The sequence below is a fragment of the Athene cunicularia genome, assembly GCF_003259725.1.
Source record: "Athene cunicularia isolate RWA chromosome 3 unlocalized genomic scaffold, athCun1 chr3_part1, whole genome shotgun sequence".
Classification (NCBI taxonomy): Eukaryota; Metazoa; Chordata; class Aves; order Strigiformes; family Strigidae; genus Athene; species Athene cunicularia.
The window spans coordinates 101,481,830-101,497,640 of NW_020799097.1; the positions used below are offsets into that span (position 1 = coordinate 101,481,830).

The following is a 15,811-nucleotide window of genomic DNA, read 5'->3' on the forward strand; positions in this document are numbered from 1 at the left end:
CTGCTTCTTATTTCCTTATGACACAGGTGGACTATTGTTTCACTAATTCATTAAACAGCTCTTGTTGCTGGAAGAGTCCTGTTCACCCTTTGCCATTTTTCTTACCCCCTGGGGGGGAAAAAAAAAAGTACATATTTTGCATTAACAGGCTGGTTTTGGAAAAAAAGGCGTTTTTCTGTTAAGGGAGTTAAGAGACTGCAGCAATGTTCACCTAGGGAATGTAGTGTTATCTAATTCAGTTTATTATGTTAATAAGGTGATATACTCTTAACATAGAGGTTAACCTAGAGCATCATCTACTGATAATTTTTTTAATTAAAGTTTCAATTGTGAAAAACATTCTTTTGTTGTTGAAGTAGACTAAGGTAGTTGTCTCTTTTTTTCTATCCAAATCAGTGTGCTGAATCACTCAAATTAGTGAAATATCCAGTTATTTTCAGTTGAAACATGTAGACGTTTAGCAGTTAGTGATTATTCTTTAGTTCATAGTAACCTGAAGTACTGACTATTTTATCTGTTTTTAGTGTCAGATATAGTACATTTCTGTAGACTGTCAAAGGTATTGATTTTCTGAAGATGTTTTTGTTGTGTATGTACACGTTACTATATATATAAAAGTATATATGTTCTCTCTATATATGTATTCTCACTAACATAAGCAAGTATGAGTTTAGTACTTCGGATTGCTAAGAATTTATATGGTACCAGCTAAAGTTACACTGTAGGTTATATGAATGCTAGAACAACTGTAGTAGATTAAATCAATCTCTTTATATGAATGCATATAAACTTACATAAAATGTCACTTGAAATTTTAACACTTGTGATTGATAATTAAATTATTATAGGTCCAAATGATGGAGCTAAAGGTGAAACGATTGTCAGAAGAACTGAATTGCCAAAGACAAAATGCTGAGAGTGCTCGTCAGTCCTTAGAACAGAAAATAAAGGCAAAGGAGAAGGAATACCAACAGGTAAGGCAAGAAGCACTTCTTAATTTTGACTTCCTGAGGAGATGAAATCACATGGCTTATTTTGTGTATCTGCTTTTCAGTTAATGGTAATCACATTTGCTGGAGAAGTAAGAATTGTAAAGGTAATTGAAAACATCCCAGTAGAAGGAAGAAGCTGTTGGAGAGATGGAGAATTATGTTACTATTCACTAGACATAGAAAGTATGTGAGAGATCCAACTGAGATACAAATTCATGAGAAACTAGGCTTCATTGTTCACAGCATTATGTATATGTGAGTTCAAACTTAACTGATGCAGTTATTTCTGTGGAATCTGAGATAATTTTTCATGCATCTTGCACACAAGAAAATAATTTCTTTAGGATGATGTCTCTATTACTCTATTTTTGGTTCATGCTCAGAAGATGGCAAAATAGAGAACTAGAATATATGTCTTCTGTTTCCTTTGTTCCAGCTTTTTCAGAAAGACAAAGTGTAGCAGTATCCCAGGAACTTTTCTAGGTAGAAGATTTGGATTAAGTCTAAATATTTTGTACTTTTTTTTTTAAGCTTAATACAATCTGTGTTAAGAAATACAAGACATAGATTTGGAAGTGATAGTGCCAGTTCAGATGAGTGTTTTAAGTTTGCTTTGGGGAATTGGGTAAGGGCATTGTTCTGAAGAAGACTGTTCTGTGAAATGTTTAACCTGAAACCTTTTCTCCAAGGCATATCCATAAAATAACTGGCAGAGGAATTCTGCTGGAGTGGCTGTTACATGCTTTTATGAAGTTTAATGTTCATTTACTTATAATATTTGACTGAATCCAGTTCAAAGACTCTGTTTTACTGTGTAATTTGTGTAATATTGTGGAAATTCTGATCTCTGCATTTTTCTCAGGGAGAGATTCTTCCCTTCTGTGAAACCTAGATACTGGTGCTCGTACTACTGAATTCCATCCTGTAAAGCATTGTTGGTGTGTTCCTCATTACACTTCTGTTTCTAGAAGGCCAGCAAGATCCAGGAATGTGTTTAATGAACTTTCAGGAAGGCCTGAGAAGCTCCAGGCCTTGTTCTGAAATTGTAACACAGGCCAGTTTCAGAGTTGCACTTGCATCAGAGCATGGTTTCCAATGTTCTTTCTTGATTTTTATTTGTTTCAATCCAAGCTTCAAATTGAAAAGGTGAGATTCATACGGCCTTCAGACATCTGCAAACAGTATAAGCTTGTTGCTTAAGCCTCTACTCTGCAGAGACAGAGGCACCTTCAGAAGGCAGGTTATTCCAGAGACCTTTAGATATTGGTCTTAACTCTGGAGATATGTGTTTGCTTGCTGGCAATGGAGCCAGTTTTAGCTTAGATGGGCATAACTAATTTTTTGACATCTAAAACTAGAGGAAGCACTTTTTTTTTGAGCATTCATTGAAAGAAAGGTTTTCTGCAGTTTCTCTTATACTGTAACACATAGGGCTTAGAAAGCAGGGTCTTTTCAGTCCATCAGCTTTAGAAATAATTATTAGAATGCTTTGGGACATAAAGCCATTGAATTCATAGTTTCATTAATGAATGCACTAGCGTCCAAAGGGCCTTCTTGCATGAGCTCAGGAAATGCTCCTGACCAGAGGTTTGCAGAAGAGCTCTTTAGAGCTAATATGTACTTTACTCAGCGTTAGTTATTGGTGTTACTAGGTACTGTGACACCCAGCCAGTGTCACGTCTTTCATTTCTAAATTGTACAGTGCTTCTGTCACCTTGTGTGGGATTGCAGTTGTAGACTTATCTATATTGGGTTCTTGTAGAAAAATGCTAAATTATATATATACACACACATATTAACATTGACCTTTCTGGGTTTACTGTTTATGATAGTCCTACTTTTATCCTTATTTTCCCAGTGCTGTGGTTTGCGCTCAGTGGGTAACTGAACACCATGCAGCCATTCACATCCCCCTTTCCCCCCAGCACTGAGAAGGAGGGAAACAAAAGACCCAGGAAGGGATGATCTCCTCCTTCAAGTCACAGACAAAAGATGGAGTTGTTAGGGGAAGAAAAAAAGAACATAATACAGACACTAACAACAGCACCACTTAACAGAGTGGGACCATGAGAAGCATTACCACATCTTGAAAACACCTTCCCCCATCCCTCCCTCTTCCCGGGCTCAGCTTTGCTCCCAATACCTCTACCTCCTTCCCTGCAGTGGCACAGGGGGCACCGAATGGAGGTACAGTCAGTCCTGCTGCTGCTTTCACCTCAGTGGGAGGAAATTCTGACACTCCACTGTTCCAGCATGATCCCACTCTCACAGGAGAGAGTCCTCCACAAACCAACTCTGACATGAGTCATTCCCATGGGTGTGTGGGTCCCTGTCACGTGTTGCAGTCTTCCCAGTGCCAAACTACAACAGCAGGGCCTTCTTCCCACAGGGTCCTGGCCCTCTTTGGGCGCAGTCACCTAGGTTGGTGTGGAGCCCCCACAGGTCACAAATCAGTATCTGCTCCACCGTAGACCCCCATGGATGGTGGTGGGGTGGGGCCCTGCTGTCTCACCACGAGATATAGGGTGGCTCTGCTCCAGCACACCTCCCCTTTTTCTCCTCCTTTCTTTCACTGCCGTCAGTGTTTGCACAGATGTTCTCCTTGCAACTCCTCCTCACAACTCCCTCAACTCCTCCCAGGTTCCTGTTCTTAAATATGCCATCTCAGAGGTGCAGCTAATTGGCCTGGCCTTGGGGCAAAGGTGGGTCCAACTTGGAGTTGGGGAGCTTTGAGAAGCTTCTTACAGGGGGCCACTGCTGTAACCCCCTCCCTGCTACCCAAAAAGCCCCCGACTCACTCAAGCCAGGACACCCTGATAAACAAGAGTTTTTTGTTTACTGGATGCCTTACTGGTGTAGGAAGTACTTCAGCCTCTTGTGCTGTTTTTGCTCTCGAGCAGAATGTAAGAGGTGCTGACATAATTTCACACATATGATGGACTAAAATACTGACTTGTCGGTAGGGGGTTCATGCACCTGGAAGCCAGAGCCACATTGCAGAAAATGCCAGGTCTAGTTCTGTCACTGGGAACATTTCCTTTCTTTGTTTTTTCGTGTTTTTTTTTTTTCTTTATTTCGTTTTGTTTCACTGGTGGCAGTATGGTACTATGTCTTTTAGTGAAGCAGCTTGTCTGTATGAAGTAACTATGCCTATATTCAAAAACTAAGATAAGCACAAGAGCTTTATTGCCTTTTCCCCTTCACAAGGATTTTACATTTGTTAGTAGAGCATATTGCAACTTTTGCACAGCGGTTATTGCTGGTAAATATCCTGGGTTTTTCCCTTCATTGCTTTTCATTATCCTCATTCCTCTTACTGTTTAACATACTAATAAACCTCTGAAATCTGTGCAGAATCAGAACTGTAAGATCCAAAGGCATAGGAACAGGCCTGCTGAGAAATGACAAGTACAGCTGTTTATCCTAATGGCTGCCTACTTGGCATGTCATAAGATCCACGTGAACTATATTGTCCTACAGATTTCAGGAAGTTTGTTTTGGGAACTCTATTTTTTTATGCGGTTTTCGTGACTGCCCTTGTAAGATTATCTTGTTGCTCAGTCCTATGCTAGGTATTATTGTAAGACAATTTTAAAAATTTTTCTAGAAAAAAAAAATCAGCCCTATAGTATGTATAGTACAGAAAGTAAATAATAGTAGAGATTAGTTTGTCCACTTGCAGTGTAATGTAATTCTTATATGAAACATCTTTAAGATGAAGAATTTTAATACCATTACTTTCACTAGTTTTAGATTTATTTTTTTTTCCCCTTTCTGTGATAGGGATGTTGCTGTAATGGAGTTTTTAAGCAGATGATGTAAATAGGATTAAGGCCATTCTTGCCCTTGTGACATTTGCTGTATGCACCAATGTTGGTTTTAAACTCTGAGCAGGCAGTATCTGCTAATGAAAATCAGTTGTTATTGTTCCAGTAACCAAAACAGAGACTTGTTGCTGTTATGTTTATTTCTTTGCTACTGTACCACTGTTTTCTAGGAACTCTCTTGTCAGCAACGTTCCTTACAAACACTGGATCGGGAGTGCAACCAGATAAGAAACAAACTGAATCAGGAGCTGCAGCAAGCCAAAAATGACTTCAACGCTCTCCAGGCAGAATTAGACAGAGTATGCTTTTTTAATATGAAAATCTTCTACTAGAGCTGGTATTTAGTTGTCTCAGCAGTACTGCCTTAATTATAAGTAAAGCAAAAAATAGTTAATGCGGGAACTTGTATTAATGTTTTGTACAGTTTGTCTTACCTGTTTTGTATTTACCATTTCTCACTGAAATACTATGTATTTAAATGTGAATTACAGTCTTTTAAAAGTTTGAGGCTAGCTCACTTCCCAGAGACAAGGAAATGTGAATGCAGAACAGGACACCTAAAATAAATCCGTTTGAGAGGGTAGCAGCCAAGACTAATCACAAGAGGCATCTTATATAGAAAACGTGCAGATGTGAAGGTTGATGATAGAGCTAAACTGATTATCAGGTAGTTGCTCTTTGGACCAGCCTCATTTCACATACCCTGGTCATGTGCTCCTCGTACTTCTTTTTTAGCAGTGCTCTACCCCTCATGTGACCCTGCAGAGAGCTGATACAGGAGCAAAAAGAGCAAAGAAAAAAACTATATATAAATTTGCGTGTGTGTACACAGGCACAAGTGTTTGCTATCAGTTTAACTCCCTGAACTGGTTCTCCACAAAATCAGATGAGTGTCGGGGCTTATTTAAGGAGGAACATCAGTATGAAAGAGGTCTTCCACAGCTTTGGCAGCGACTAGCTATTAGAACATGAGTCGTCACAAACCCACAGTTTTTAAGGAATTTGGAAAGCAGCACAAGCCTGAAGAGTGGGTGACCAGAAAAAGGGAATGTTTAAAAGCCTCCAAAATCTCTTGAGAGCAGCTATAAAGCAGCAGAGTTTACTGAACTGCTGAAAAGGGCCACAAGTTTTTGAAAGCTATATTAAGAAGCCCCATTAGAAGGCAAGCTGAACTGAAACAGCATTTCTAAAACTGACAACAGATTTCTTGCAGGTTTGTTTTATTTTAGAAATATGGGAATACATTCAGTCAAATGTTTTCCGTGGAGGTTTCTTTATATGCACATTCTTTAGCATATGGTTACTGAAGAAATTGATTTCATAGAGAGAAAAATACATGCCTTTTAGTTCTTCAAGAAACCTAATTTATTACCCAATGACCTCAAAGTAGACTTTTTTTTCCTTTTTTTTGACCTGTTAATGACGTTTCCTTCCTTTTTGATCTGGAGCATTTTGAAATCTGGACTATTTTGAAAGAGCTAAAACCTGTTCAGTTTTCTTAAAATCTATATCAATGGAGCAGTAAGTACAGTTACCATCCTACCTTTCTGATTCTCCTAGTTGAGCAAAAAGGCTATTATATTCCCAATCTCATTTATATCCTACAGATATCATTGTAGTGATGTATCTCCAATCTCAAGACAGTCTAGGAATATATGTGTTTTAGAGACATACCATCTTTTTTGGTCAGAGGCAAAGGAGTGGAAAGGCAGTCAGCAGCTATTTTCTAAACCACAGTAAAGCAACATTAGGTTCATGGTGAGGTATCATAATGTAGTTTCATTTTGTAATAGAGGGTTAGAGTTCATGAATGGGAGGGATTTTTTTTTTTTAAAGTTATATATGCCTGTGAATGAAATGACGATTTTTAACATGCTTACAGGTAATGGCAGTGAAACAACACTTGGAAAATGATACCAGTGATCTCACCCAGAAGCTGTGCAGAGCAGAGCAGGTTTTATTAGCAGCCCAAGCTAAGGAAACTGATTTGACAAGAAGATTTGAGGTAACCAATGCAGACGAATAGTTCATAGAATTAATAGCATAAATTGGCACTCTGTAAACATTAATCCTGTCAAGCATTAACTCACATAGTGTATTTTCTTTAAACACTTCTATGGATTATCTTAATAATGTATCTTAGTTGTTATACAAAATGAGGTCTTAAGTAACATCATGTAGATTAATGCAATTTGTGGAATTGGCTGCGTGGTTAGGATTCATTGCTGTAATGCTGCTGATACGGTTCTAGTTCATGTTGGACTTATCTCTGATTAAACATAGGTTTTTGTTTCAAGAGATTATTGCTTTTGGTCCTGAAATAAAAATATATCAATGCTTGTCTGGATTTTAAAAGTAAATTCTAGTATCATTGACTACTGCTGTGATGCATGCTGCCAAATAGCAATTTTGTACAAAGACTTACTATATCCTCTTTTTTGTAAAAAAAGCACTTTTCTTAGAAGAAATACAGTTCAACAAATATACACTTCTGTAAAAACTTTCCTTCAAATGAAGATAAATTCAGAGAAGTCTTTGGATGCTGCTATACTATGTCATATTCACACATGGAGAAATCTTTTCACTTTAATGTCTCCTTTGTCTTCTCAGTTATACTGTTGTGTTTTGGTGGCAATTAGAGAAGCTACACTTGAAATTGCTACAGTTGTGCCACTATAGACCTCTCAATGGAAATTTTATCCTTTATTTAGAGAATCAGAAGTAAAAAAGAGAGCGCAATACCCATGTAATCCGTGTCACGGTTTGTTTTACTTAAACACTTATTTTGCTTGTTGCCTGTTGTCATGAGCAGATATAATCTGGCATCATTTCTGCCAAAAATTTACCTGTCAAAATTATATGTATAAATTTAAAATTAGTGGGTTTTGTTCAGATCAGCACAAATGTTGGTCCAGCTTCAGTATATTGTGAAACTCTAGGTATATGGGTGCTGGTAGATTACAATATCTGGGAACATTCCCAGCTATTGGAATGTGACTATTTATACTGTTAATTGTTAGAACAGCACTTTTCATGGCTTTGGCTCAGCTGACTAGCACTTTTTCATACAGTTCCCAGGCACAGTTTGGGAGTTTGCATGAGCCTGGGACCATTCCCAGCAAGTGGTTTGGTTAGAGCCACCTGTTTTGGAAGATATAGAAGGCTTTAGTGGTACAGACAGAACCTGTTACATGGCACTTGGCCTCCATGCCAGATAGTGGTCCTTGAAGCTTATTTCATAAATAAATGTTACCCGTGACTTCCAGTAATAAGGCTAATCAAGATAATTTTTGTTCTCCCAATGTATCCCAGAAGAGGAAAGCCTCCATCAAGGCTTTGCATGTTCTTAATGTAATCTTTCATATTTTTAGAAAAAGAGAGTAGTTTATATTGGATATTGTGGGCTTGTGCACCTTCTGGCTTTGAAATTATGGAGTGAGGTTAGATCTGATACAGTTTTTTGAGATCCTTTTGTCAGAGAGCATCTAATCTGTGGAAATACCTTTTTTGCTGCAAATACTTGGGAGAGTTTAATTTTATCTATCAGTCTTGTATCTACCTTACTAGGCTGTACCTATAGTCAGTTTTTTTTCTTCATATTTGTTTGTCTTGGTCAGACGGTTGGAACAGCTGGTGACAGTGATGTTGTATTAGAATGTGACCAATAAATTTATAAAGAGGCTTAATCTTGGCAAGATTGTAATATTTGAAGAGTTCAGTAACACTTCTCTGTTTTAAGACTTGAACATGAGAAAGCATGGTACATGTCAGCAGAATTTAGGGCATGGTTTGTCTTCCTCACCCATAAATAGGTATAATGCAAAAAATTGCACTGAATTGTTTTGAAGGCTTGGAGGATTTGTTGACAGTAGAGAGTTTATAGCAAAAGAAAACAAGGGTGAGATTGGCATTTCTTTCCCTTTGTTAAAGGGAAATTGCTGTGGTTTTACACAGATGGTCTAACTACCCAGTGGAGAATACAGTTGTTTTCCACTGGTTAATCCACCGCTGTGTTTAGTCCTTACTGTATAATAAGGATGGTGTTCAAAAATGTTAAACAGATATACTTGTGAGACATACAGGATATGCTTAGTCTAAGGACTACTAAACTTTGCAGTGGTGATATCTTGTTAGCTTAAGAATTCTGGCTTCCTAGCATATGGCTTATGTTTTGATGGTGCAAACAAGCCCATATCTATCCTTGGGAAAATTGCTCAAAGCCTGCCCCGTGAAGAGTTTCTTCAGAATAATAGTTCCACCTGTATATAGGTTCTAGAATTTGCTTTGGTTTGTTTTTTCCTTTTTTGAAGGGACAATTGCAGAATGACTAACTGGACTAATACAGTGTACAAGTAGAATCGATAACTGGATTGAAACCAAATTTATTCTTTTGCTTATAGCTTTGGGAAGTGTAAATATCTAGTTACTATCAGATACTTAGCCCATTAAATGATGGGTTCTGGGGTTTTGCTGAGTGCTGCTTATTGGGAATGTTTGCACCAAACTAAAATAACTGGAGCTTTCAGCCATTTTAATTTCTTTAATTTGTTTGGTTTTCTTTCTGTAGATCACCCTAGATTTTTCTAATGATCAGGCTTGTTTAGTTCGTCTACCTGTATTGTGTCTGCTTATGGCGCTTTGAATACAAGTACTTTGGACACTTACACTTCTTTGAAAAATTGTTAAGATTACTAGAAAACTTTCTTCATTGAAACTTACATGTGACTTGTTTGGGTTTTTTTTTGTTTTTGTTTTTTGTTTTGTTTTGGTTTTTTTAACTGTGGGTAGGGAAGGCTATGAGTAGAAGGGAAGTTAACTGTTAGTGACAGTGACAATTTTAATCATGTTCTGAGGGTGATTTATTTATGTTGTTGCAAAAACAAGCTTGCCATGCCAGCAAGCTTTTAATTTTTTTCATCCAGACCTTTCCATTTCTTGAGTTTGGCTTTTGTGAATTGCTGCCCATCTGCTAGTAGTAAATGGGTGAATAATTGATGGCCTGTTTCCAATTGGGCCATGCTAGTTCCATGCCATCTGTTGTCCAGCAGCACAGGAGTTTGGAGAAAAAGGATTAGTTTCCTTAAAAGGACTTTTATTTGGCTTCCTAGATGCAATGTAGTTACATAGTTTTGTTTGTGTTTGTTTGGGTTTTTGTTTTTTTAAACTCAGTTTATTCAGAAGAAAATACTCTTAATGGCAAAACAACACTTTGAAAGAGTAAGCACTTATAAAGTTTGACCAGTGTTGCCATGATGATGATATTCAGTGGACCCTACATGAGGTGATAGGCAAAATCTGGTCTATGAATTTCTTGTTAATTTTGATGCCATTGCAGGGATTCGTTTCATTTGTTGCTTTGGGAATGTAGCCTAACTTCATCAGCTCAAATTTTGTAGGATGTGTCCTGTTCTGTTTTAATCTGTTTGGGGCAGGTCATGTGGAGCTGTTTGCTCTATGCAAACAAGGAGCATGCTAATACGTCAACTGGCAGCATCTCTCAGATTCTGTCAATTAGTTAAGAATAGTTCAGTTTGTTTCCAAGCACTGCTTAGGAACCTAGGCATAGCTGCCCAGAGACTTAATAGGACCTAATGGAGTATCTTTCCTTTGATTTAAATAAACTGAATTATTTGATCTTCTTGGAAATTCACATGAAATATGGTCTTACTTGGTTTTATTTTAGGAAGTGAAGCAGGAGAAAAAACTTCTTGACTGTCAACTTGAAAAAAAAATACAAGAGATCCACCAACTTGAAGAACAACTCAATATGATTAAGCAGTCTCTAAAGCAAAGCCAGAATTTTGCAGAAGAAATGAAAAGTGAGTTATGGATTTAAATTTGCAGAACTCTTGTTACCTTGTTACATGTTTAATGATCTATATTCCCTGCAATCCTGTGAGATTCATTGTGAATTAAGTAAAAAGGTTTCCACTGTGGAATATGGTTAGTGTTTTTAACCAAGATCGAATTTGTCCTAAATGGAAATGAATGTTTGTCTATGAACATATACGGTTCCTAAAGATACACAGTTTTGAAGTTAATCAAAATGTCCTGAGCTTATCATCAGACTGAATTTCATAGTATCTCTTTAAACCGGAATACTTCTGTTTTGTAGTTCTTTTGTGTTTCACAGTGGGGTTTTTTTAAAAAAAGAGGTGGGAAATGTTACATAACCACTGATAGTTGAGTCTTGTTTGCAGTGTTTGTTTCTAATTGAGAACACAGTTTTTCAGGAATTGAGTTGAAATATACCTTGCTGCTCTGTGGGATCTGGCTAAAAAGAGGGGACAGATTACCGCTTTTCTCTGCATGTACCACATGTTTCTGGGCATCCATCAAACTTCATATAAGATTTGATAATGAAGCTTTTGAATTTGATTCTGTTCTCCTTAAAATTAATAAACAAACTTTTTCATTGCCTTTCAACTGATGGTTTGGTTTTGAATGAATAGAAAATGTGCAGCCTTCCCAGTGGACTGTAATGCCTTCCCCCTGCCCTGTACTTATCTTTGGTGGTTCTTAGTCTGTTCCTATCAAGGCAGGGAAACAATTGTGACAATTTGGAAAATGACAGTGTAGAACTAGACATTCTTTGGCCAAAATGGAGTATAAGACTGATGCACAGGAAGGTCACGTACTGGAATTAGACCTGTCCTGTGTTTAAAAAAAAAAAAAAAAAAAGTATATATAAAAATATATATATAAAGTATCATTTCCTGGGGTTTTTTTTAAGAATTTGGTGAAAGTGAGACATGGAAACAAGAGGTAGTTATACCTGCGAAGTAAGGACTGACCAGCTCGGAGTGCAGGCTTGTATCAGACTGCAGAGTGGAAAGTTGACAGTGTCTATGAGTACATAGTGTCCAATAGCCTAAGGTGATAATAAACAATTATCCTTTATCCAGTGATATAACCTGAGAATAATATTTTGCACTAGAATGTGAACTGAAAATAGTAAAAGTAAATAGTAATATTTATTGTTAGAGTTGCCAGTATTGACTGACAAACATTTGATGGTGTTTTCTTTTACAGATAAGAATACTATTCAGGAAGCAGAGATGAAGTTACTGGAAGAGAAACTTAAAAAGCAAGAGAGCTCCCTTTCACTGGAGAAGCTGAAGATAGCTTTAGCTGACATGGAAAAACAACACGATTCTACCCAAGACCTGCTCAAGGAAAGAGATAATCATATTAAGGAACAAAACTGTAAAATAAATAAAATGGAGGAGGAATCAGAAGCTTTGCAGAGGCTCCTTGGATTCAAGCAGAGAGAATGTGAAGAATTGCAAAAAGAGGCTACTGCTTTTTCTCAATGGAAACACGAAAGTGATCATCTTATAAATGAACTTAAGTCTGAAAAGGAAGGTATGCTGGCTCATATTAATGACTTGGAGAGTTCCCTTCAAAGTCAGCAAATGAAAAATCATGAACATAGTGAGAAACTCAGAATGATGGAAACTGAGAGTGGCAGGAAAAGCACAGAAATTAAAGAATTTAAAGACATGCTGGAATGTAAAACTGCAGAATTAGAACAACAAAAAAAGGCTTTTGATGAACTTCAGTGGAAAGCAGAATGTTCTGATAAAAAGTACTGTAAAGAGATAGAAAATATGTCCTGTAAAATATTCCAGCTTACCAACCAAGTAGGTGAACTAGAAGAAAAGTTACAGTTAGCAGCAAGTGAAGGACTACAAAGGGAACAAAGTTACCATAACCTGCTTGGTGAATATGAAAAAATCTGTTGTCTTATAAAAGCAAAAAGTACTTCAGAAATGACAGAAGATGTTAATTTACAAAGTGTTCAGGATAAAACTGGTTTAGATAATATGCAGCTTGCAGCAAATAACTCCATTGCTAAGGATCACGGATGTCCTACTCTTCTAGAAGCAGGAAAAACTAAGGATCTGGCCATTTTACAAGACCAGATCTCTTCTCTTGAGATTTCCTTAGTGGCTCAAAAGCAGCTGAATTCAAATCAGCAGCAGCAGTATGAAGACTTAATGCAAAAGAAGAGTGAAACAGAGGAAAGATTATTTAATGTAGAACAGATGCACGAAAGCTTTGTGACGGAAACTAAACAGCACATTAGTAACTTGCAAGCAGATGTTTCAGCACGTCAGAAATTAGTTGAAGAAACTTTAGCTAGTCTTGAGGAAAAGGACATGCAACTGCAAACTCTGCATGAAAGATTAGAAAACCGACAAGCTGAGTTTCAGGACTTAAAGACCAATAATAAATCACTTGAGGATTCAGTAAGACAGCTGAAGCTCATGTCTGGAACATGGGATTCAGAGAGGGAGGACATGTCTTCAATAATTTGCTCATATAGCAGAAAAATTGAGGAACTTACTGAAGAAAATGCAACTCTTAGGGATTTAAGCAGAGCTTTAAAGCAAGACCAAATAACTTTACTGGAAGCAAATAAAAATATTTCTGATAGTTTAAAGGAAAGAGAAGAAATAATTTCTGAAATGTCTGTAAACCAAAAGGAGGAAAGGCAACGTATTGAATCAAGAACTGAAGAAATCAGAACGGAGCTTAAAGTTTTGCAAGCAAAGTATAAATTGGTCGAAGAAGAAAATGCAAACATGATAAGCATTCTGAGAGAGCAGAGAATTGAATCTGAGCAAAAGCAAGCAAAATTAGAACTAGAGAATCGGATATTTAGTGAGAATAAAGATATCTTACATAAATTAATAGCCTCAGAAGAAATAAAAAAGGATTTGGTTCAAGAACTTCAGCAGCTGCAGTCAGAATTTCCCAATATCCAGCATGTGCCTTCTATGGAGCTTGACAGTTTAAGACAGGAATCGTTAAATGTCAGAGCAACACACAATACACTGCAAGAGAAATGTGGTATCATATTTCAAGACAAGGAACAATTGGGAAAGGAACTAGAAACAAAAAGTGAACCTCTAATGTGTGACATTAGTTGTGAACAGAGACTCCATGCGGAACAGTTGAGGAAGTCCATGGAAGAAAAGGACACTGAGCTGAATAAATACCAAGTTAAACTTGAACTTCTTCAAATGGATTTTGAGGACAGAGAACTCTCCCTAGAGAACTACAGGTTAGAAGTGATGCAACTGGAGGCTGCTTTAAAAGGCATGGAAGTAGAACTTGAGAAGAGTGTGAGAGAGAAAGAGAGACTGCAGCAAGAACTACTGTCTGTTAAAGAGTTGAAAACTCCAAATTCTTCACTTACAGTATTAGATGAAGATGGCCACTCACTACAGCATAATTATGATAGTGTTTCCCAGAATTGTGGCAGAAGAGGAATGGATGAAAGTTATTCTTCGGTTTTGCTGGCATCCTCTTTGCAGTTAACAATAAACAGTCTGAGTGAGCTTGAGAAAATGTGTGAGAGTTTGCAGAATGAGAACATTGTATTAGCCTCTGGCTTTAAAGACTCAAAAACCAATGGCATCACAGGTATTAATAAAGTGACAGAGGATAAAGAGAACATAATAAATACAGATAAAAATTTAAAAGCAGAGAAAGCTATTTTTCCTGATGAACTTATGGATCAAAGTGATAACAGTGATACGAGAATGTATTTTGATGATAAAGAAACAGCCTTCAGACTTAAAGAATGCAATACTGGATCCGGTTCTAACTATGAAGATTTGAAATTGTCCAGTAAAGAAGTTAAAATACACTTTGCTGAAGTAAGAGAGAAGCTTTTGTCTTTCCAGAATGAGCATATGAAGTTGTATGAACAACACTGCATTATGAGCTCAAAGATATCTGAGCTACAGTCTTGTATTGAAATACTGAAGGCAGAAAATTCTGTGTTGTCAACAAGTCTGAGCAATGCTCATATCAATTCTGTGAAAGTGTCACTATCTCCTAACCAAAATGACACACTGTTTAAATTAGATGAAACTAAGTCCTCAGATTGTTGTGAAAGTCCCTGGTTTATAGAAGTAAGTGAGGTGGCTGATTCTTCTAACAGTGGTACATGCAAATGGACAGAGGAAACACATCAACTGCAGAGTTCTGCAGAAATAATTCCAGAAGGTGCAACAAAAGTTTTGGTTGAGAAATGTCATACTGATCACAAATTGGACTCTGTTAGAGAGCATGGGAGTATTAGTCCTAGAAAATCTAACCTTGAGAGTAGAATTGAAGAACTTCAGACGCTGTGTCAAACATATGAGAAGGCCATCAAGGTGCTCGAAGACCAATTTCACATTCAAGAGAATATGAAAAATGAGGAAATACAAGAGCTGAATAAAGTTATACTTTCTGAAAGAAAAGAAATAGTTCACCTCAAACAGCAAAATCTATCTGTCAAGAAAGAATGGCAGCAGAAACTTATTAATGTGACTATGGAGATGGAGTGTAAACTGGCAGCAGAAAGAAAGCAAACTGAGAATCTGTCTTTGGAGCTGGAAGCAGCTAGACTCCAACTACAAGTCCTTGATTTAAGTTCTCATTCACTGCTATGCACGGATATTGAAAATGTAAGTAATTGATGTCATGCAAATCAGTTTTATGTGTAACCTTTGATTTATAGTAAGCCAAACATAAATTTTAGAATTAAATGTGTTGAAAATTGTGTCCCACAGAAGCAGTACTGTTCTTTAGAGAAATTAGAAAAATAATCTGTACTGTTAGTTATGGTTTATGCATCACAGGGATTATGAAAAATAAATGATGACAAAAGCAACAAGTTTAGTCTAATTAGAGTTGTGCAACACTGTGTTACTTTCCTGGGTTTTCTTCAGGTCTGTGTCAGCGTGGATCCTGCTGTGTTAGTGGATGTGCATGCACTGTATGTATCTGTATTGTGCTTATGAGTTTAGATCTCTGATTTAACACAGTCACTTAAAGATGCACACACTTCCCATGTCCCCGTGGACATGTCCTATGTTTCTATGTCCAGTGGACAAGAAAACGACGACTGCTTCCACCCCTCTAATTCCTTTCAGTACCATCAACAGAACAGAACAAGCTGGTAGCAGAACAGTTAATTTTCACTTCAGCATG

At 37.2% G+C, this 15,811-nt stretch overlaps 1 protein-coding gene across 1 annotated transcript in view; it reads left to right on the forward strand.

The window, feature by feature from the left end:
• Positions 1 to 15,811, forward strand: part of CENPF (centromere protein F) — a 43,592-nt gene that overhangs the window by 13,563 nt on the left and 14,218 nt on the right. The window contains exons 7-11 of the mRNA XM_026846395.1: positions 849 to 974; positions 4,990 to 5,118; positions 6,702 to 6,824; positions 10,503 to 10,638; positions 11,852 to 15,285. Coding sequence (XP_026702196.1) covers positions 849 to 974; positions 4,990 to 5,118; positions 6,702 to 6,824; positions 10,503 to 10,638; positions 11,852 to 15,285 — 3,948 coding nt within the window. The remainder of the gene's footprint in view (positions 1 to 848; positions 975 to 4,989; positions 5,119 to 6,701; positions 6,825 to 10,502; positions 10,639 to 11,851; positions 15,286 to 15,811) is intronic.